Source organism: Oenanthe melanoleuca, chromosome 4A (genome assembly GCF_029582105.1).
Source record: "Oenanthe melanoleuca isolate GR-GAL-2019-014 chromosome 4A, OMel1.0, whole genome shotgun sequence".
In the NCBI taxonomy this organism is placed as follows: domain Eukaryota; kingdom Metazoa; phylum Chordata; class Aves; order Passeriformes; family Muscicapidae; genus Oenanthe; species Oenanthe melanoleuca.
In genome coordinates, this window is record NC_079338.1 from 1,352,738 (window position 1) to 1,376,188 (window position 23,451).

Below are 23,451 nucleotides of genomic sequence, written 5' to 3' on the forward strand. Positions count from 1 at the left end.
GGAGAGCAGATTTAGCCCCTGAGGGGTTCTGCTGGCACAATCCCATGGGACAAAGCCCTGGAAGGAGGAGGGGCTTGGGTGACTGTAATGGTTTTCAAATCCAAACCAGTGAGAGACTCCGAGTCAGAAGCACAATTTAATAGGAAAATAAAAGGAAAAATAAAATACACACAATAGTACAAAAGAAAAGCCACTGAGTCAGAATACAACCTGACACCCTGCTGGTTAGGGTGGTGGCTGCAGACCAGATAAAGAGCTCTTGTTGAAGCAGTGATCCTGTAGAAAGGTCTGGTAGCTCTTGTCCTCTGGAATCCAGTGGAAAAGGCTGCTCTGGTGTTCCAAATCTGTTTTTATCTAGATGGGAAAGGCTTGGCTCCTCCCCTGGCTGGAGCATCTCCCAGTGGGATGATGGAATTTTATCAGTCATGCCCTGGGACTCATTGGCCATGAACAGGAGATATCTCCTGGAGGGAGGATGGGCTGTGGGAAGATAAAGATGATTGCCCAGCTGGGTTAAAGATGGCCCATTAACAGGAGATATCCCAGAGAGATAAGGATCACTGCCCCAGGTGGTTTTTAACAGATGGTGATAGAATCCACACTTTTGGTCACATTTTTACATTGTAACCTAGGACAGTGACTGTCTTGGTTTTAGTTTGAAACCAGGCAGAAACAGTGACTTAGTGTAGTTTAGATTCACTTATTTCAATATAGTTGTTTTTTTTGGCTTTTTTTTTTTTTTTTTTTTTTTCTGTGAGATAAGATTAGGAGCAAAAGCAAGGCAGGCTTAAAACTTAAAGGGTGTAAGGAATACTTTATTAACAACATAAAAGAATAATAAATTTAGAATAAAACCTTCAGATCACCCTTTTTTTTCCCTTCTTCTACACTTTGTCTTTCTTTTTAACAACAACACACAGAAACACTTCAGTCAGTTACCAGTTTAAGAATAATTTTTTTTAACCTTTAATGCTTGTCGTCCAAGGATCAGCTTCTCCAGGCTCAGGAGAGGCACATCCCAGCAGAGGAACACACAGAGCCACACCCAGGAGGCAAAGGCAGGGTTTGGGGGAAGGAAGGAAGGAGAATCTGAGGTTGGAACATCCAAAGAAGCTGAAAGTCACTAATTCATGGGGCTGATGAGATGATCCATGGCTCCTGAGGGAACAGGAGCAGCCAAGGCATTTCCCATCATATCCAAGAAATTTTGGCAATCCAGTGAAGTCTCCACTGCCTGGAAAAGGGGAAACAACTCCATTTTTAAAGAGGGGAGAAAAGGAGGAGCAGATCCTCCTGGAAACTCTGCCAAGGTCAGAGCACCTTCCACTGGATTTAACTGCTATAAGTCCCCCCAGCCTGCTCTGCAGCACCTCCAGGTGTGGGGAAAATTTGTGTATTCCCCTATTTCACTGTAAACTGCCCACCTGGTCACTGGGATATTTCTGTCATTCATTTAGTGTCACATGGTTCATGATCAAGCTTGATTTGATTAATTGTATAAGCATTTGAAATTAAAAAAAAAAAAAAAAAAAAAAAAAAAAACCCAAATATTTTCCCTATTTATCTCAATTTTTTTACATGTTTTTTTAATTTGGAAAAATGAAAATAAGAATGCTGGGGACCTACCTGCAGCAACTCATTTTCACACTGCAATTTTTCCTCCCCCTCTCCCCTCTGCTTCTCAGTAAGGATCGTTTCCCTGCAGTGCTCAGGGGGACAGCCCAGCAATCCCTCATTTCTCACCCTGAGAGAGCAATTCTTCCAGCCTGCTGTGCTCCTCTCGAGCTCTGCAGGTGGGACCAGATGGTTTGGGGACCCAGGGGGCAGGGGAAGGTTCTGGGATTTATCCACCAGCTGCTCCAGGTGCTCAGCAAACTTCAGCTTCCCTGCAGCATTTCCAGGGTAATAGAGGGGTTCTGCCCCTGGGGTGGGGATTCTGAGGCACAGAAGGGTTGTGGGGTCTCACAGCTCTCCTTGTCCTGCTGGCTGGGTGACTTTTGGGCCATCATGATGGACTCTCAGTCCCAGCATCACCCAGGGAAGGTGCTGAGGAAGAAAAGATGAGCTGAAAGCTGTTTGCTAATGATGTGTGTCCTGCCCAGCAGAGAATTTCTGTGTCAGGCACAGGGAAGCGATAAATCCCTGGCACTGTGACTGATGCCTTAGCATTTTAGCTTTTCTATTTTTCATCTATTTGTAATCCTGCAATTAGTGTATAACTCTAAACTCTATGTATAGTGTGAGCTGCTGTCTTCACATTTTGGTCAGACAAAACAAATTCCTCTCCAGGCTGGGGGGAGCAAACTTGAGGTAAATTATTTCATTACCTGAAGCTATAATTGGAAGATTAACTCCTGATATGCAAATGGACCAAACTTATAAAAATATGAAAATCTGTGACTTGTGGTCCATTTTGGGTGTAACCCCTGGGGGGCTTGGTCTGCCCTAAATGTCCCTGAAGACCCTTCAATAAAAAGAACTGCTTTTTGTTCTCTTAATTTTGTTTTTAGGTAGTCCCAGGAGCAGGGACCATCCTGAGAGTGCAGGGAATCACTTGGGATGGAAAACTCTCTGCCTGGAGAGACGGGGTGAGTAATTAGCCCTGAGAATTACTCACTGCTGCTAACGAGTTCCCACGTTATTGTCACCGTCATCAGGGTGGAAATGCTGGCTGCTCTTCAAACTGGAGAAAATCATTAATAAATGGCATGAAAAAAAAATCACAAAGCTGGTAAAAAAAAAGCTCTGGTGCTGTTAGCAGTGGAAATTTAACTTGGGATTTCTACTCCCTGCCCTTCAGCTCTGCTGGTGGCTCTGGCCTAAGGAGGAGATGCTTTTGGGGAGGGTGGGCATCAAGGAGCAGCCCCACCTCAGGAGGAATGTGGAAAATGGATTTGTAGAAAAGGTTCTCACAATATACATCTATATGCAAACTTAGAAATAAAAAATGCTGACTTAAAAACGCCATAGAATAAGACAACTATTGTTTAAAAAAGAAATAAAACTAAAAAAAAATTAGTTTCAAAGAATAGCCTTACAAATAAAGCTGGATACTTTAGAAAAATAAAGCTATAAAAAAGAAATGAAACTAAAAAAAATGTTTCAAAGAATAGCCTTACAAATAAGGTTGGACACTTTAGAAAAATAAAGCTATAAGAAAGAAATAAAACTTAAAAAAAAAAAGTTTTGAAGAGTAGCCTTACAAACAAAACTGGATACTTTAGAGAAATAAAACTATTAAAAAATAGTTATAATATATAATATATAATATATAATATATAATATATAATATATAATATATAATATATAATATATAATATAAAATATATAATATATAATATATAATATATAGCATGTAATATATAGCATGTAATATATAATATATAACATATAATATATAATACAATAGATTAATATAAATAGATAATCATGTTATATAATAATTATAATAGAACCCACAAAAAGTAATTATAAATAATTGGATATAATGCATTTGACAACATGATGTAACAAAAAGTAATAAATTAAAAACTGCTTATAGTAGATTGTAATTTAAAAAATCGTTGGCTTCTAATTAAAATAGCATAAATATATGAATATATATTTATATATATATATTTATAAATATATAAAATTATAGCATCTATATTGAAAGTCTTTTACAGCTGAGCTCCATCCCCCCACTCCCTGCAGTGCCCTTCCCCGTGGATTCTCCCCAATATTTCATCTGTAAAATATTCCATTTATTTTTTTGGGCCACTCCCCACCCCGTCCCCATTTCCTTCCGAGCCTGGAGCCGTCTGGCAGCCCTGGAAGGAAACTGGCAGCGCCACAATGGAGCTTTATCAGCCCCAAACTTGGCAATATTTCCTTTCCAACGTGACCCCGAGGCAGTTCCCACACCAGGCTGCTCGGGACCTCCCTCTCCTGCTCCTCCAAGTCAATCCCGAGGTGTTTTGGGACTGGCAGATTCCAAAAAGGGACATTTTCCCTCACAAGGCAAAGCTGAGTGTAAAGCACAAGCCTAACAAAAAAATCTCTGCTCAGGGATTTATCCAGCCAGGAAGGAACAGGGGGAATGTTGGATGGTGGAACAAAGGTGAGATAGATCTTCAATTCATCCCTAAATCCTAAATTCATCCCTAGATCTTCAATTTATCCCTAGATCTTCAGCTTATCCCTAGATCTTCAATTCATTCCTAGATCTTCAATTCATTTTGAAATCCTAAATTCATCCCTAGATGTTAAATTCATCCCTAGATCCTAAATTCATCCCTAGATCTTTAATTTATCCCTAGATCTTGAATTCATCCCTAGATATTAAATTCATTCTTAATTCCTAGATTCATCCCTAAATTAATTCCTAGTTCTCTAATTCATCCCTAGATCTTCAATTAATCCCTAGATTTTCAATTCATCCCTAGATCTTCAATTCATCCCTAAATCCTAAATTCATCCTTAGATTTTGAATTCATCCCTGGATCTTGAATTCACCCCTAAATCCTAAATTCATCCCTGGATCTCCAATTCATCCCTAGATCCTAAATTCACCCCTAGATCTTCAATTCGTGCTTAGATCCTAAATTCCCCAGATTACCCTAAATTCTTAATCCATCCCTAGATCTTGAATTCATCCCTAGATGTTAAATTCATCCCTACATCCTGAATTTGTTCCTAGATCCTAAATTCATCCCTAGATCTCCAATTCATCCCTGAATCCACAGGCACAGTGGGCAGGGCAGTGCTTTGCTCTTGTCTGTAACCCCCACCACATCCCCCCCCTGGAATTCCAGGTCCATCCCCAGCACCAAGCCTGGAGAAAACCCACACCAAGCTCCTGTTTCCCATCCTCACCCCTCCTCCCTCACAGCTGCAGCCAAATCTCAGCTTTAATGGAGTTTTCCCCTCTGAAAACAGCCTGGCAATTTATTCCCAGATCATTCCTCAGATCATTTTCTCCCCTGTTAAATGATTCCCTCAGACAAGGCTGGCCCAGGGATGCTCTGTGAACAGAGGCACAGGATTGGAAATTGCCACACAAGTGGGAACAGTTCTCTTAATTTTAATAATCTACGAGCAGCATAGGCAGAGATAGTCCAAAACTCTGATTTTATCATGAAGCCATCAGTATCAGAGATGTGTTTTTCCTGAGGCTAGACAGCAGAGAAGGGAAGATATTGTGTTTCCTTGACTACCTTTCACCTGCCTTAAAAACATGATTTTCCTTTATTAGCTAGTTCTATGGTTATTGCAAGTAAAATAACACATGCTAAGCCCTGGTAATAATTTGGATGTTGGTGGCCTTCCCCCTTCTCTCTCTTCTCTCCACAGATTTCCTGGTTTCCTTTTCTCCCCATGCTCTTCTCCCTCCACATTTTGAACCAGGAAACATTTTTTTGTTTGTTCACAAACAGGAGGGAGAAAATATTTAACTAGCAGGGACAGATTTTGACTAATTGCCAAATTTCTATGAAAACAATGATTGTATTTCAGCTGGAGCTGGGCTGGTCCTGAGGGGAGCTGAACCCTCCTGGTCTGAGCTCCCTCCCACCCTAAATTGCTGCTCATGGATCATCCCACCCCAAAAATCCCCTCTGCCTCCTCTGTCTCATCCCTGGGAACAGGAAAAGCATGGAAGAAGCATTGAGCTCTCTCTTGTTGATACATATTGAGCTAATTCAAATTCAATAATTTTGTCCAGACTGGAATTTAAAGACATCATCTATTTTCTTTTTTTTTTTTAATTTTTTTTTTTTTTTTTTTTGCTGCTGTTTGAGATGCAATAGTTTTAAATAAACACTGTTGTTGCCCTTAAATGATTATTATCTGGCACAAGGCAAAGCTCCAGAAGAGTGCAGGGGAATTTAGGGAGTGAAAATTGGGAAATGAATCCACCCTGATGCTTTGGTGGGGTAAATCCCCTGGAATTTGGTGTCCTGCTGCAGCTCTGCCTGGGCTGGGCTGTTGGCATCAGGGCAAGGCTGCTGTGGGAGGTCCTGACACCTTTTTTGGCTCCAGTGAACCAGCCCCATTCTCTTCCAAAAGCTCCCCTAAATCATCCTTCCAATTTCTTGTAGAGATAGACTCAGCTCTGCAATGCTGCTCTTCTTTGGGATCCCTTTAATTGCAGTTTTCTGGCTGGCAGCCTCCCTGCCCACGATCACAGAGGAAGGAACCACAGAATCCACAGAAGGAAGAAATTCATTCCTGTGCTGAGTACAGAGCTAACACAGCCAAAAGTTTTAAGCCCTCCTCCAAACTGTGCTATACACACATTTCCTTTTTGCAGGGCAAACCATTTAACCTCTTTACCTGTTTGTCCTCATCTCCAAAATGAGGGAGGCAGAACTGACCCAGTTCTTATTATAAAGTCAAATGGTTTCAAAGCATTTTGAAGTCATTAAATAAAAGGCCTTGCAGAAGGACGATGCGTTGTGCCTGCTGGAACACGTAACAAGAGTTAAAATAGGAAATCAAGGGAGAGCTGAAATCCCTCCTGAAGCTTGTAAAGGTTCATGCTCTGCCTTCAGATTGCAGCAGAAGTGTCCTGAACGTGCTACAATTATTTAGGATGAAGAAATAATCGAGCTGACAAAAAAGCAGCTGCTTGTAGAGGCTTTCACACCTTGATCACAGCTCCTGCCTGGGTGATAAACAGAGACAGGTCTGGGGCAGGTTTGGCTCCTCTCAGCAAGGCTGAGGCTCTGAGGTTTTGTTTGGCTTTTTCTTTTTCCTTCTCGTTGTACAGCTGAAATTATCACACCACAAAGCTGTTCAGGAGGGAAGGGTGGTGCTGAAAAAGCAGTGTTGGGGCACAGGGGGTGGAATTCAGCTCTTGGACACCGGAGCAGAGCTCACAGGAACAACTTTTACTGCACTGAAAAGCACTTTTACAGGGTGCTTGGCTGCTCCATAGTGCCCAGCCTCGCTGGAAAATGAACTTTTAATGCTCCCCTTCAGCTTCAGCCACACCTGCCTGCATTTGTCTTAGAACAAGGCATTGCTGCTGCTGCTAAAAATCCATTTAGGACCATGTGGGTGCTGTTAAGGTCAGGATCTGGGTAAGAGACCTTGACTTGTGTGTACAAAACACCCTTGGAAGAACTGGCAGGAATTTCTACTTGGAGGAAGCTGGAAGAGCTGGTAGGAACTGGAGGAAGCTGAGAGAGGAACCCCAAGATCCAGATTTTAACCTGAGAATGAAATGAAATGAAATGAAATAAAATGAAATAAAATTAAATTAAATTAAATTAAATTAAATTAAATTAAACATTGTATGATCAAATCAAGACCCTGAAATTCAAGAGCAAGAGCCACACAGATATTCACTGCAAGCCCTAAGAGCACAGAGACTTGGTGAAGCTGCTCTGGTGGCATTTCACAGATGGAAAAACTGATCCTAAGACATGGAAAAAAATCCAAACCTCTTCTGAATGCCCCAGAGATAATCTGAGCACAATTTCCACATGGACACGAGCCCCAGGTCGGCCCCTCTGGTCTCTGCAGAGCTGATCTGGTGCTTCTCAGTGCATTTATTTCAATGGGATTTACATTTTTTATACAGTTCATGGTTCTCCTGGTGGGATTTCCAGCATTAAAGCGTTTATTGATCCTGGGGAAAACAACTGGCCATGACAGAGGAAAGAAAATTAAATGCAACATTGATGCTGCTCATCCACAATCCTCCTGGAGGAATTGTGTCTGTTTTTGTGTGAGCAGGAGGAGTTCTCTGTATTAATGTCCTCGATCCAAGCCCAGGATTTTGTTCTTCCACAAGGTTCTCCCTCCTCTCCCTCTTCCCCTCTCCCATCATCAGACAGCATCGTGGACAGTAAAATGTTTTACAGGATTATTGTTTTTCTTCAGAGAGAGGAAGACAATTATGACTGTCTGTCCAAGATGAAAAGCTTTTCCTGTGCATCCCTGTATTTAGCTCACTGGAGGCTGTTTTGTTTAGGCTTTGGGGTTTTTTTTCCAGGATGTTCTGTCTGCAGGGAATCTTGCAGACCATGGATCACACAGCTCTGAAAGCTGACCTGGAGCCACTTGCTTTGCCCATTGCTGGAAGGATGTGGAATATATTTATAATCACTGTGTGCAGCAGCATCTCCACCCTATTCCCATCAGTAAACACGGAACAGGGGCAGCTCACCAAACAGAGCCTGCCAAAAACCAGCCACAGCCAGGAGTGACCTCAGAACAGGCTTTTCATGGGAATTCTGCACAGGGAATGGTGTCACAGGTTCTGGAGAGCTCCAGGGGCAGAGCAGTGCTTGGAGCAGGGTGGAGAAGGTGCTGGGGTGAGGAGATTCCAGCAGCAAGGAACAGAGCCCATCTTGGGCTCTTGGAGGGTTTTTCTGCACAATCCTAACCCATCTTCAGGATCACTTTGATGGACAACACTTTGGGGCTTTTTCAGCCCAAATGTTTTTTAAATTGTTGAGATGAAATGAGCCAAATAACTCAGATGACATTCCCGGGCAGCTAGAAGTTTGGCTTCTTCCAGTTGGTGTCAAAGCCTAATATTTATTTAAATCCAGGCTTTAGAGTGCTCATTATTGCATTTAAATATTTTCTTTCAGTCTCAGGGGATCTGCCAGCTCATCTTAGCCAAAGGTGACTCCTGAAATGATTGCCTGGTCACACAGAGCCCATTTTGGGGCACAGGATGAGGAGCACACTGAGTGATTTCTGCATGAAGGAACTGCTCAGGGCAGCAAGTGCTGACAGGATCATCTGCTCCAAAGCCAAAATCTGGCATCCAGGGAGCAGCAGTGGCTTCATCACCCCGTGGGAGTGAGGCCAAGCCTGGCTGACACACATAGGACACCCACCCAGGGAAAAGGGAAGGGACAGATGCAAGTCCCACAGTTCTGCAAAGAATCTGGGTTATTGCAGCTCTGCCCACCTGTCCTAGTGATTTAGCCCCTCTTAAAACCAGGAGAGAGAGCCCTGTGCTCAAGAGCCCAAAACCTCATTGTGAGGAAGGCCACAAAGTCTGTGGCTGCTGTCCCAGCTTGAGTAATTCCGTGTTAATTCCGTTTCCTCCTTCAGAGATAAAGTTCTGGTACATCTTAGAAGGAATAGTCATCTCATTTCCCTGCTCATGCAGACACATGGACATAAAAAAGCTGGAACCTACATTGAAACAAATCCCAAAGCCTGACAGCAGCTCCTGGCACCTCCACTTGGGAATTCCAGGAGCCACCAACAGAGTCAGCTCAGCTCTCACACCTGTGTGAGCTCCCAAAAAAACCTGGCAGGCTCCAGCTCTGGCAGCACAAACCCAGCCCTGTCCTTCCCCTCCTGCTCTGGGAGCTCTCAGCAGCTCCTGGGGTGCAGCACATTTTCCTGCTCCTGCTGAAGCCACAGGTGAGATCCCAGGGTGGAAGCTGGTGCTGCAGTGTAGATCTCGGTGGGATCTCCAAATATTGATCTCGGTGGGATATCCAAATGTTGATCTAGGTGGAACCTCCAAATGTTGATCTCGGTGGGATCACCAAATGTTGATCTTGGTGGGGTCTCCAAATGTTGATCTCGGTGGGATCTCCAAATGCAGATCTCAGTGGAACCTCCAAAAGTTACTGTATATGGGTTAGAGCAGCAAAAGGACACAGTAACGAGGCACTCTCTTGCATGGTGTAAGAAAGAGCAAGAAATAGCAATTTATTGAAGGAAGCCATTGCCTGGAATAAGACACTTTGTGAAAAACAAAATCCAGACAGTTCATAGTTCAGAGAAGGAGACACCTCCTGTCCCAGGCTTTCTCATGGATCCAGCAGGTGTTTATCTTTTGTTAGAATTCTTTCTCTCATGTTTACAGTAGAGAAAGAGGCTCTAGGTTGGGGAAAATCCCAAGCGAGCCTGAGAAAGGCAGACTGGAAAAATCCTTTAAGATTCTCCCTGGATCTGTAATGGCCACACTGCAGCACTCACCATGGCTGTGAAAGGAGCATCTTTATACCCAGCCAATCCATCCCAAAATCCCATCCCAGTCAGGAACTTGGCAGGGCTGAGGGAGGGTCCAGAATCCCATAAAAACCTGGGAATGTTCTGCCCCAAGGTGGGCATCACTGCACATTTGGCTCAGGGAGCAGATGCACCAACAAAGGCAGAACTCTGGGTTTGATCCTGATCTCAGCCACTGCAGGAATTCCTCTGTTTCTGTGTCTCCACAAGAATAGCTCTGCGTGTCATTTGAAGAATATCTGGTTTATTTATTTCCCATCTTTTCATCCCCTGCTCTCCATTTTTATAGATCTATTGGCATAGGAGCTGGATATTTCAGCAAATGAGGTTAACCTCTGACCATAAATTACTGCTCCCTCAGGAGGAAGTGGCCATAAAAAAGGAAACAGCCACAACTCCAGCAGAGAGCAGCAAAGGCAGAGAGAGCAAGGGCTGTACAAATTACAAAACCACCAGCCCCTGAAACCCTTACCAGGGCTGGCCATGCAAATAATAAAGTGTGACATAAACACACACAAAACTGGGCTCAGCCTGGCCAGAACAATCATTCAGAAGCCAAGAAAAATAAGCAGCTTTCCCATTTTCCCTGGAGTTTCCTATATAATGGCTCTTGGGGACAGCACGTGGCCAAAGACCACAGGCAGCTGAGGAGAGAAATGAGCTGATCATCTCATTGCTTTAAAATGTCATAGAATGCAGGAATGCAGGGCAGGACAGCCCTTAGGAGCAGTGGCCAGGATAAAACCTGAGGGTTTTTCACTCTGATAAGAGTGGAAACCCAGCCAGGAGCACTATGATGGTGATTTCCATGCCAGAATTGTGGGCTCACCCCACAGACTGTGGGTGGGATTTACCTCTGAGAATTTACATGCTCATCTTGGGAGTGGTTGAAAGAATGACAAAGAGGTGATGTCCTGGTTGGAAGGACAGGTGTCTGCCAATAAAGGCAGGAGCTTCTCTTTGAAATGGAGAATGTAAACCCCCTCCCTCCAAATTATTATTATTATAATTTTGAAATTAAGGGGCTCTCAGGCAAAGGTATGGGAATTAGGAATAACAGTTCTTTACTAGGAAAATTAAAATAGAAATGCAGTATTACACAGAACAATCCCAGCCCTGCCAGAGTCAGAATCCAAGCTGACACCCGTCAGTAAGTCAGGGTGTTGGCACAGTCCCATTCAATGGTGGCTGCATCCTCCTGCAGGGGCAGATGTGGTTCAGCTGGAGCAGTGCTCCTGGAGAAGGTGCAGTTTCCTCTGAAGCTCCAGGGATGATGTGGAAAGGTCTGGTTTTCCAGTGGAAAGAAGGTTCCTTGGTGTCCCAAATGTCAGTTTTTATCTGGGTAGGAAAGGCTTGGCTCCTCCCCTGGCTGGAGCATCTCCCAGTGGGATGATGGAATTTTATCAGTCATGCCCTGGGACTCAGTGGCCATGAACAGGAGATATCTCCTGGAGGGAGGATGGGCTGTGGGAAGATAAAGATGATTGCCCAGCTGGTTTAAAGATGGCCCATGAGCAGATAATGTGTGCCAGGAGATCAGGGTCACTGCCCCAGCTGGGTTAACAGATGGGGACAGAATCCACATTTCTGGTCACATCAACCCAACACAGATGAACATTCTTTCTCTGATCTCTGAGCACTTCAGGCTAAGTTTCAGAGCATAGAGGGACCCTAAAATCGCTGCCACTGGGGTGAAAAATTGCACAGCTCAGCTGATAGAAGGGAGAGAGAAGGGAATTCTGCAGGGCTGTTCTGGGGAGTTTCTGGATGAGGGGTTCAGGTCCCTGCTTGGGGCTGTGCTGCACACTTGGCTTTCTCAAGCACCCTGCACAAATGGGTGAAAACAAAACCTGAGCTCAGCACGGGCATAAACAGACCCAGGCACTTGGGAAATTTGCCTCAGAACCTCTCCCAGATAACTTCAAGTGTTCTTTCTGCTCTGCTTCTCATTTTCTTGGCTGATGGGAAGTTCTCCTAGAATATTGATTGTATGGGTTTATGGGGGCCAAAACCTTCTCCACATAAACACTCTGGCCAGCTCCACCACTCTTTGGGTTTTTTGTTCCCCAGGTGCAGAGGAAATAATTGCTCTGGCACTTTGATGTTCATGGAACAAACAGAAAAGCTCTTTCAGGAGAATGCTCAGTGTTTTAGCACAGGCTGAGAATTTCACTCCACAATCTGGGACCACACTCCAGACAGCTCCTCTGTCACTCAGTTTTATGGCACAGACACCTACAGCAGAACAACCTCTGATTGTGCCACTCTGCACTAATAGAAAACACAGAAAATGCTTATTTTTAAAAAACAATTTCTATAAAAGAATGTTAGATGTTTCTACAGAACCTGGGTGCTTTCGTGCCTATTAAATTTTAACACAGCAGATAAAATTGGCAGAAAATACCTCTTGAAATGCTCCTTATTCCATCTCTATATGACATTTGCCAGATTCTGCTACCTTGATGCAATCTGAAGAGTCCCTCACTCCTGAAATAGTCCCAGGGAAGTGATGGGAGCACTCCAGTGTTAACAGAGCAACAAACCCCTGCAGAACTGGAGCAATAAATCCATCACAGGGGGAACAGGGATGTGCTAAATTACACCCCAAAATTCCACACCTCCAACCATGATCTGTCTCCTTGGAAAGGACCCATGTGGCAATTTTTAGGTGCTGCACCTTTCCTTTTCCATGTGAATTATCATCATTATCATCTGATTGCAGAAGGGAACTGTCACATCTCTCTGGCAGTGCTGGTGTTGTCAGCTGTTGGCTCCAGCAAGTGGAAATGGGAAAATTTCCTGAAGGAAAGACTCAAAGGACATCTGATTTCCTTAGTGGGGAGGAAGGGGCAGATCTTGGCCAGGGGGGCTGGCAGCAATCCTTGGTGGCTCATTAGCCTCAAAAGGAGCTGCCAGCTCAAGCCTTGTGCAGGCTGAGGCTGTCCCAGGGAAATCTCACCTTTTGCTCCTCCAAAAGCCACTCCTGATGCTGTCAGGATGGTTGGAGAATGGAAATAGAGTAAGGGTGACACACTGTGTGGACACTGAGAAGTGCAAGTCCTCCCCTCCTGCCCAGCTGTCTTTTGCAGATGTTTCTTCCTTTTTTTTTTTTAAATCTGAGGCAGTCCCAATGGAATCTCTTTGGGCCCCTGCTGGAAAAGGCTGAGGCTGCACTTTCACAGAAGCACTCCCACCTTGGATGAAGCCAGAACAAAGGGCAATAAATCTGAGGATGTCCCTGGACTCTGGAGAAGAAAATAAAGTTTTCTGTGACCTACTAATTGCTGCCACAAACCTCTGAGTAAAGAGAGACACAGAGCACCAGAGCAAATCCCTCCAGCACTGCCTGGAGAAATGCAGCAAGTCTGGCTTGAGGAGTTAAACAGAGAAAAAAAAAAAAAAAAAAAAAAAAAAGATGAAGCAGCAGTTTCATGGTGTGGTTTCATTTTTAAACCAGGCTGTGAATGTAACCCTTATCTGAAGAAAGTACAAGTTAAAAAGGTGGATCTCAGCCCTCGCTGCCAAACACAGCAGCAGAGGCTGAGACAAATGCTTGGACAAGGAAATGATAAGAGAAGGAAGCAGAGATAAGAAATGCACAAGCCAGCCCTCAGAGTCCACCTTGCTGATTTTTAAATCCCTGTTTTCCTACTGGAAGTCCTTGTTATTCCACCTCTGTCGTTTGGAGTAGGAAATCCCTGCAGTACTTTCATTTTTGCTGATGCCCAGAAGAAAAAGAACCTCTGTACAGAAGAGCCTTGTGGCATTGTTAGGGACAGCAAGGCTTTTATAAAATCACTGTTTGTTCTTGAAAGGCTGGGGGATGGCCTGCAGAGAACACAGAGTCTGGGGGCTTTAAGAAAAGAGGAGCAGCATTTTTATATTTTTAATTTTTTTTACCTGTGAGTTTTACCTGTTACTGAATATCATGGGCAGGAGCAGGGAGGATTCCCAGCCATGGGACACAGGTTTTAGTGGAGTGCAGATGCAGCTCAGGGTGCCTGGGGGACTGCAGTGACATCCTTCTCCTGTTTAATCCCAAAACACATTCCCTCCTTGCTGGGAGATCCCAAATCTGGGATCCTGCCAGGCTGAGGCTCCTTGTTCAGACCAGAACAGGAGGTGAGGAGGAGCACTTTGAGTCCCAGTTTGAACCAGAACACCCTGATGGGAGATGGTTCCTCCCATCCCACACCTGACATCCCCCTGGGGGAGAAACCTGGGGAAGGGAAAGCAATGGGAAGAACATATCTGACTTTATTTACAGAATGCAGCTGCTGAGAGCAACAAGGTCTCACCAGCTTTTTTTTTTTTTTTTTTAATTGAGGAAGAGCATCCAAGAAATGTGTGTTTATCTCTGGAATTAATGGGCAGAGTGGGCTGGGGACTTGTGGGGGACAAAGGAGGGTGTGTTGTCTCCTGGGTGCTATTCCTGGCCTTGCTCTGACTCCCTTGACCTTGCTGGGAAAAGCTCTCACATCCAGCTCTGCCTGCCTGCAAAACCCACCCCGGGCTCCTCAGATTCTGTTCAAAGCATGGGTGATGGAGAATTATGAAATACTTCTGCTTTCCTCCAACACCCAACCCCTGGGTGAGCAGGGACTGGATAAATGAACCCTGCCTGTAAGCTCTCCTTGCATTTCCTTCTTAATTTTCCAGTTTTCTGTGCCAATGTCTTGTTTTTGCTGTGCCCCAGGGCACAGCCTGGAGACAGGTGCCCATTTCCCTGAAGCACTTTCTGTTTCTGTTCAGAGCTGGTCACAGCTGCTCTTTTCAGTGTGACACCTCCACCCCAGGTAACAGGGCTGGCCTTGGTGGGAGAGGGACAAAGGAGGCTGGAAAACGTGGTGGAGCCTGGAACTTTTTTGGGATTTCCATGCAAGGACAACACTCACAGCTCAGCCTTTCTGTTCCATGTGGGACACAGCCACCTTTGGGAAAAAAAACTGCCTGGTAAACAGATTCCCTCTGGCACTTTACTAATTCCAGCCTGTCCTGTCAAAGGTGAAAGCATTTCCAGAATCCAGTTTATTCACTGCTAGTTATGTTTTTTTGTGTAGGTTCAGAGCCAAAACTCATTAAGGGCAGTGGGAATCTCCCCATTCCCTTCTATTCACTCCCCCTGGCTTTTATTCAAGCTTTTATTCAGTGCCTCTTGGCCTGGACAATGCAGATCAGTGATGGCAGCTCCACCATCAGTGTCTTTGTGCCACCACATCTCGTTTCTCAAACCTCCAGCACAATGTCCACTTGTCCTCAGCAACTGCTTCCTTTCAGATCTCAAAAATAAATAAGCCCATGGAAGAAACATTTCTTTTGGCCCTGAGCTGGCTGAGAGCTGGTTTGCAGACATTTCACTTTTGGGAGACAGTGTCCCTTTGACTGTCCCCATCATCCCAGCTGCTATTTTTGCCTGGTGGCTGCACTGAGTCATGGGGCTGGTGCTGGTTTGCTTTGGAGCAGGGAATTAAGCAGGGATGATCCCAGGGCTCCGTGGGGACAGGGAGCACCCACGTGTGGAATGTGGCAGAGCCATGGCAGCCCAGCTGGGGAGGGCTGGGCACATTCTGGGGCACCTGGGTGGGGAGAGGGAGCAGTGATGAATGACACTCACAGCTCTGCTGGGATCTGCAGCTCTGCTGGGAGGGGACTGGGACAGCTGGGGCTGGATTGGGACCACTGGGGCTGAACTGGGACACTGGGACTGGACTGGGACCACTGGGGCTGAACTGGGATGTCTGGGGCTGGACTGGGACATTTGGGGCTGAACTGGGATGTCTGGGGCTGGAGTGGGATATCTGGGGCTGAACTGGGACATCTGGGGCTGGACTGGGACATTGGGGCTGAACTGGGATGTCTGAGGCTGAACTGGGACATTTGAGATTGAACTGGGACATTGGGCTGGACTGGGATATTGGGGCTGGACTGGGATATTGGGGCTGGACTGGGACATTAGAGCTGGACTGGTGTCTCCCCCTGGCCTGGCAGGGCAGAGCTGGGGAACATCCCTCCCTGCTCCAGACACTGCTCTGAGGCTCCTGCATCCCCCAGGGCTGAGGCAGCAGCCAGGAAAGCTGATCCAAACCTCCCCCAGCTCGGATTTGGCAGCAGCAGCAGGGGCAGCTTTTATAACTTTTGGCTTTTCAACCCCTCCAGACCAAGAGCTGGTACCTGGGAAGAGCTGAGTGATAAAGTGGTGCCAAATTAAAGAGCTCACAGCACTTGTGCTGCTGGCTGAATTAACCCCAGCACTGCTGGCACTGACATTATTTGAATCAATTCTTGCTGGGATGGAGCCCTGGAGATGTGAGCAGGAACCTCCAGTGGAAGGGAATTCTGCAGAGCACCAGGACTCAAACCACACTTCTCATTCCCAGCCTGAGTGGTAAAAAAAAAAAATCCTGCTTTATCCCCACAGAGAGAGACAGAGTAAGAAGGGAATTATTAAAATAAATGAAAGGAGCACTCTTGGTCGTTTTTTCTCACACTTTGAAGTCCACACTCTGGCAAAGGAAAACCCTGCACATGAAATGCAGAGCTGGGAGAAGCTCTGGGTGAAGGGACCTCAAAGGGCTGGAACATTTTCCTCACCTGAAACGTGTGGATGAAAGCTGGCTCGGGAATTTCTTCCCCATCAGGTGGATATCTTTGTCTTCCTGCCACAGAACAAAGCAGATCAAACCCTGTGCCTGTTCCTTTTGTTGATGGCTCTTTATTTTCCTTACCACTGCTCTTGTTTTGTTCTCTTGGCTCAGCAGCCTGGCTGCTGCTCCAAACCAGTTAATTCTCTCTAAGAGCTGTATGGGCCCTACATTATATTTATAAGCTGCAAGGATCTCCCCAGGCAGACCCAGAAATAAAAGATTTGAGTAAAAAAGCTACAAGGAGATGCTCCAAAACAACCTCAGAGAGGAAATACAGGGAGATGGAACATCACCCACTGCTCCATGCTGAATTTTAAAGGAATGCTGCAGCCATGGGAGGGGAGGGGAGTGTTTTTCAGCCTTTAATGTCCCGTGTTTCCAGCACAAGGAGGAGATGCCCTGCTCTCCTGTGCTGTCTGAACATGTGTTTGAGGAGCTGTTCACTCACTGATTGAGGGAGGAGCAGCAGGGACAAAGCTGGACAGGGAGGGAGGAACCTGCCAGGATGGAGAAAAGGTGACACCAGAACAAATCTCCTCATTCTCAACAGTTTTTACACAAAAATAAAACTCCTTGCAGTATATTACTTTACTTATATTTTGCTGTTGTTTGAAATGACTGACAGGCTTCTTCCAGCTTTAAATTATTCATTAAATTGTTTTTTTTTTTTGCTGTTTTCCCCAGAGGACACCAGGAGTGCCCATGGCCCTGCTGGTCCCACACCTCCCCTGATCCCATGGCCTGAGTGCTGCTGTGTGCCTGAACAAAGCTGGCCAGGAAATGTTTTTCCCAGCTAGAGAAACATTTTGTTCCCATTCTGTGCTTGAGCCAATTGGGGTTTTCTTGAGGCTTTTTTTCTTTTTTTTTTTTTTTTTTCCTAAACAAAGGAATAAGTAAGCAAACACGTCTGCAAGGAGCTGATTGGAACAGCCAAAGCTCAGCCAGTGGACTTGCTGAGGGCTTTGGCAAGATGTGAAAATACAGTTTTCTGCCCCAAATCAGGCTCATGACTCAAAACCAGACCTTGCACACACAGGACATCACCAAATTGCAGGCAAGGCTGGGATGGTGCTTTCTTTCCTTGGAAAGTCCATCCCCAGCAGAAGCCACTCCCACGGAAGGTTTCTGTTTGGACAACATGCCATTTTCCAGGGAAAAATATTTTTATCTGCGAGCTCTCCACCCTGTTTGCCCACAGAGTGACAATGTTCACTTGGATTTGCATCCCCAGGGGACTGAGGATGTGTGTGCAGGGAAGTTCAGCCTGCCTGGCTTGTGGGGAGAGGCACACCCAGCCCTGAGCTTTCCTGGGGATTAAGGCAGCAATGCTGGCAGGGCTGCTGGCCCTGGGAGGGATTTGGGGCTGGGGTGGACTCCATCCTCACAGCTGATGGCTTTGCTTCTGTTTGTGGCTCAGGGAGATCATAAACATATAAAAAAAGCACCTTGCTTGCCCTGGAGGTCAGGAATGCCCCCCAAGCAGCCTGGACATCAAATAAATAATAACTGAATTCAGCCCTGGCTGGGGGATCCAGCTCTCTCCAGCTGCTGTGGAGCCCTTTGGAGAACAATTCCAAACTGCAGGACAGAATCTGCCAGGATTCTGCATGGAGCTGGCAGGAAAGGCATCCCAGTGCAGCCACCCTGACACACAGGGCAGGATTACCCAGCCAAAATTTGGGATTAGGGGATTGGGGAGAAAAAGAGGCACCTGGCAGAGAGAATTTGGGAAATGGGGCTGGGTCTGGAGAGCCTGACTCTGACTCTGCGCCTGGGAACCAGCCCAGAGCTGGGCAACTCCACTTAGGTTTGGGATATTTTACTTTTATGGCTCAAACCAGCACAGGGTGCAATTCCAGCCCCATCCACAACATTCCCTGTGTCCCCTTTGTCCTGGTTTGAAGGACAGGTGTCTGCCAATAAAGGCAGAAGATTCTCTTTGAAATGGAGAATGCAAACCGCCTTCCTCCATATTATTATTATTATAATTTTGAAATTAAGGGGCTCTCAGGCAAAGAGATGGGAATTAGGAAGAACAGTTCTTCACTAGGAAAATTAAAATAGAAATGCAGTATTACACAGAACAATCCCAGCCCTGCCAGAGTCAGAATCCAAGCTGACACCCGTCAGTCAGTCAGGGTGTTGGCACAGTCCCATTCAATGGTGGCTGCATCCTCCTGCAGGGGCAGATGTGGTTCAGCTGGAGCAGTGCTCCTGGAGAAGGTGCAGTTTCCTCTGAAGCTCCAGGGATGATGTGGAAAGGTCTGACTTTCCTCTGGAATCCAGTGGGAAGAAGGTGCCTTGGTGTCCAAAATGTCAGTTTTTATCTGGGTAGGAAAGGCTTGGCTCCTCCCCTGGCTGGAGCATCTCCCAGTGGGATGATGGAATTTTATCAGTCATGCCCTGGGACTCAGTGGCCATGAACAGGAGATATCTCCTGGAGGGAGGATGGGCTGTGGGAAGATAAAGATGATTGCCCAGCTGGTTTAAAGATGGCCCATTAACAGGAGATATCCCACAGAGATAAGGATCACTGCCCCAGCTGGTTTAACAAATGGTGACAGAATCCAGTCAGCTATTTTTATTTATTTTTATTTTTATTTTTATTTTTATTTTTATTTTTATTTTTATTTTTATTTTTATTTTTATTTTTATTTTTATTTTTATTTTGTTATAGTCACGCTGCTACAACTGCTGGGTGCCTTGCAAAGCTCAAAGTGAGGAAGGGAAATGATCTTTTCCAGCCCTTATTCTGCTCCCCTGAGCAGGCTGATATATGTTCATATTGGTAAAAAGCTCTGAGCTCCTGGGATGGAATATCTGCCATGGAAAATGTTTTTTTTTTAAGAGGTTCTAGCCCAGTTAGCAAATGGCTTTTGCCATCTGTGTGAGCAGAACAGGCTGCTGTGCCAGGGAACTCTGCTTTCCTTTGGAAAAGCTCTAACTGGTTGCTCCAGACACAGGAACAAATTTTGCCCTCATTATAACTTTTATTTTTCGTATTATGAGGGAGAAAATAAAGTGTTTTAAACTCAGGACTGCTTGCCCAGTGAATTCCTTGTGAAACCACACACTAGAGGCATTTAATCTCAATTAAAAGATCAATTACGTTTATCAACAGATAAAAGATTATCTGGGGCATTACACAAATACAACACAATTTATTACCAGCTAGGAAGTAACCTCTAATGAATTTTTTAAACACTTCCCCATAAATTACAAATAAACTACAGTCCTAAAATTGTTTTAGAGTTTTGATTGTCCAGTTAAGCACCTATGGGATCACAGTTCTTTAGGATTCCTTTACTGGAACCCATATCTGGGGAAAGTTGTACATTCTAAAAATTAATTTTAAGCATAGAAAATGCATTTGTCATCTTGACAACGATCTGGGCATTTCTATGAAGATCATGAGGAGAAAAGCATTGCATGGGAAATGAGGCTTCTTGTTCATAAACCTGGGAATATCTGGGGCCTGTGGCAAGTTTCCTGTTGAATTTGGGACACTTCTACACCAGGTATCAACCCTGCCCTTCTGGATTTGGAACTCTCAGACCTGCATCTCCCTCCATCCAGTAAAAATCTGATGCACCTGCTGGCTCTGTCTTTTCTTCTGCAAGTAAACTGAGCAAGAGGAACAAAAAAAAAAAAAAAAAAACAAAAAAACCAACCCCATCACTGAGCCACAGGGACTGGCACTTCTTTTTTGGGTCCTGTAACAGCAGTGACAGGGATCACCTGTTGGTGTTGGGATTTTTTGGATTATTGGGATTATTTGGATTGTTTGGATTATTTGGATTATTTGCATTATTGGGATTGTTGAGATTATTTGGATTATTTGGATTGTTTGGATTATTTTGATAATTTGGATTATTTACATTATTGGGATTGTTGGGATCATTGGAATTATCTGGATTATTTGGATTGTTTGGATTGGGATTATTTGGATTGTTTGGATTGTTTGGATTATTGGGATTATTTGGAATGACAATCTGTGGGCCCAGCTGTGGGGCTTCCAGCACTCCCTCATTATCAGTGTTTTTACATTCAAAGCCACATATCTGACACATTCATTGAACAGCTCCCTCCTGGTGACCTCAGTGCTGGCTGCACTTCCAGAAATGTCCCTTACCTGCTCTGGGACATCTCCTGCCACCAGTTTGTGACCTTCAGAGCAGCTCAGGGGGCACCTGGGGCTGGAGGAGCAGGGAAAAGGGGCTGGAATGCCCATCCCTGCTGAAATCCTGCCTGGCACAGCAAGGACAAGGCACAGGGGCAGGCTGGAAGTTCTCCTAATTTTGGAAGCTTCCAGGTTCTGTCTGCACCCCTGGAGATAATGCCCAAGTGAGAAACCTGCAATAGATTGGGGTGGCAGCCATGTATATATATAAATAATAAATTATAGCTATAAATATAGCTATAAATATAGCTATAAATATAGCTATAAATATAGCTATAAATATAGCTATAAATATAAATATAAATATAAATATAAATATAAATATAAATATAAATATAAATATAAATATAAATATGCTAATATATATTAAATCATAATATTAAATACAATATTAAATATAAATAATATATCATTGGGATTCCCTGAAATATGGGATTTTCCCCAAGACCAAGGGCATCCTGGACCACGATGGAGATAATGCCCAGGTGAGAAACCTGCAAGGAATTGGGGTGGCAGCCATGTATAGATATAAAAATAATAAATTATAGCTTTAAATATAAATAATATGTTATATATCTATTAAATTATAATTAAATTATGATATTAAATTATATATATTTGGATTCCCTGAAATATGGGATTTTCTCCAAGAGCAAGGACATCCTGGACCAGGATGGAGATAATGCCCAGGTGAGAAACCTGCAAGGAATTGGGGTGGCAGCCATGTATAGATATAAAAATAATAAATTATAGCTATAAATATAAATAATAATATGCTAATATATATTAAATTATAATATTAAATATAAATAATATATATTAGGATTCCCTGAAATATGGGATTTTCCCCAAGACCAAGGACATCCTGGACCAGGATGGAGATAATGCCCAAGTGAGAAACCTGCAAGGAATTGGGGTGGCAGCCACGTATAGATATATATAAATAACAAATTATAGCTATAAATATAAATAATAATATGTTAAATATATATTAAATTATAATTAAGTTATAATATTAAATATAAATAATATATATTAGGATTCCCTGAAATACGGATTTTCCCCAAGAGCGAGGGAGGGAGGCTGGAGGTGACATCCCAACAGGACAGAGCAGCAGAAAAACCACCCAAACTGTGAAATACCGGGGAAAAGGGGCACAGAGATGGTTTTTGCAGGACAGAGCTGCTGTCCCGTTCCCCGTGTCCCGGTGTCCCCGCTCAGGGGATGTCACCTCTGTCCCCTGGGGGAGGGTGATGCCACCTGATCCTCTCGAATTCGGGACAGGCAGCAGAAAATTCACTTTTCGCTGCTTTGCCCCATCTCAGGCAGCAGCCAGAGGAAATCCAGGAGCTCGGAGCAATGACAGCGAGGGAGAGCGGAGTGAAGTCCCCTCGCCTCGCCTGGTGACGTCTCTCCTTCCTCCCTTTTCTTTTTTTTTTTTTTTTTTTCCTGTCCCTATAAAGAATCTCGGGCTCGCTTCAAACTTCCCTGCGACAGCCCAGGGCTGTGGGACAGACGGACGGACGGACAGGCGGACAGCAGAGCCGCGGGTCCGGCCATGGACCCGGGCAGGTAGAGCCAGGTGAGCTCCGTGTCCTGCTGTCCTGCCGGGACATCTGTCCGTCCTGCCGCACCTGCAGCTCCATCCCAGAGCCGAGATCCGTCCCATCCCTGCTCACAAACCCAGCGCTGCCGCTCTCGCCGAGAGGGGGAAACTTTTTTTTTTGGCCAAACTTTTTTTTTTATTTATTTTTTTTTTCCCTGGCGTTTTTGCTCCGCTTTTTTCACCCGGGAGGATTCTGAGGCAGAGCAAGGCTTTCCCCCGGACACGGCGGGGATTGGAAAAGAAGGGAAAAGGTGATTGAGGAAAGGAGGTGAAGGAAAAAAATAAACAAAAAAAAAAAAAAAAAAAAAAAAAAAAAAAAAAAAAAACCAAAAGGAGAACTCGGGAAGAAGGGGAGGCGAGCTCAGCCCGCAGGATGGAGCGGTGAATGGGAAGAACAATTCCACTGCCATCAACAAGTGGCGGCTCCTCGTCCGACCGGAGCTCCCCGCTCCGGCTCTCCCAAACTTGCGGCAGCGAAAGGAAAACTTCTCCGGAGGACTCGGACCCAGCTGGCCCGGGATGGTGGCCCGGACCAGCGCCCTGCTGGCCCTGCTGGCCCTGCTGGGGCTGCTGCAGCACGGTAAGAGCCGCGCTCGGGATGGGGGGTGGCTGCTGTCCCCTGGGGTGGCTGCTGTCCCTTAGGGTGGCTGCTGTCCCTTTTGGGGTGGCTGCTGTCCCTTGGGTGGCTGCTGTCCCCTTTAGGGTGGCTGCTGTCCCCTTTAGGGTGGCTGCTGTCCCCTTAGGGTGGCTGCTGTCCCTTGGGGTGGCTGCTGTCCCTTTAGGGTGGCTGCTGTCCCCTTTAGGGTGGCTGCTGTCCCCTTTTGGGGTGGCTGCTGTCCCCTTTAGGGTGGCTGCTGTCCCCTTAGGGTGGCTGCTGTCCCTCTTGGGGTGGCTGCTGTCCCTTGGGGTGGCTGCTGTCCCTTAGGGGTGGCTGCTGTCCCCTGGGGTGCCTCAGGAGAGCGCTCCGTGATGATTTTTCGAGTTTTCCCACCCTTTTCGTGCTCCTGAGGGCCACCTGAGCAGGTGTCACCTCTCTGTCCCCAGACGCCAGA

The 23,451-nt window shown here is 45.3% G+C and overlaps 1 protein-coding gene across 1 annotated transcript in view; it reads left to right on the top strand.

Annotated features, from left to right (window-relative positions):
• The first annotated feature begins 22,267 nt into the window (after positions 1-22,267).
• Positions 22,268-23,451, top strand: part of LOC130253030 (vascular endothelial growth factor receptor kdr-like) — a 129,463-nt gene continuing 128,279 nt past the window's right edge. The window contains exon 1 of the mRNA XM_056491271.1: positions 22,268-22,979. Within this exon, the coding sequence (XP_056347246.1) occupies positions 22,919-22,979 (61 nt within the window). The 5' untranslated portion in view covers positions 22,268-22,918. The remainder of the gene's footprint in view (positions 22,980-23,451) is intronic.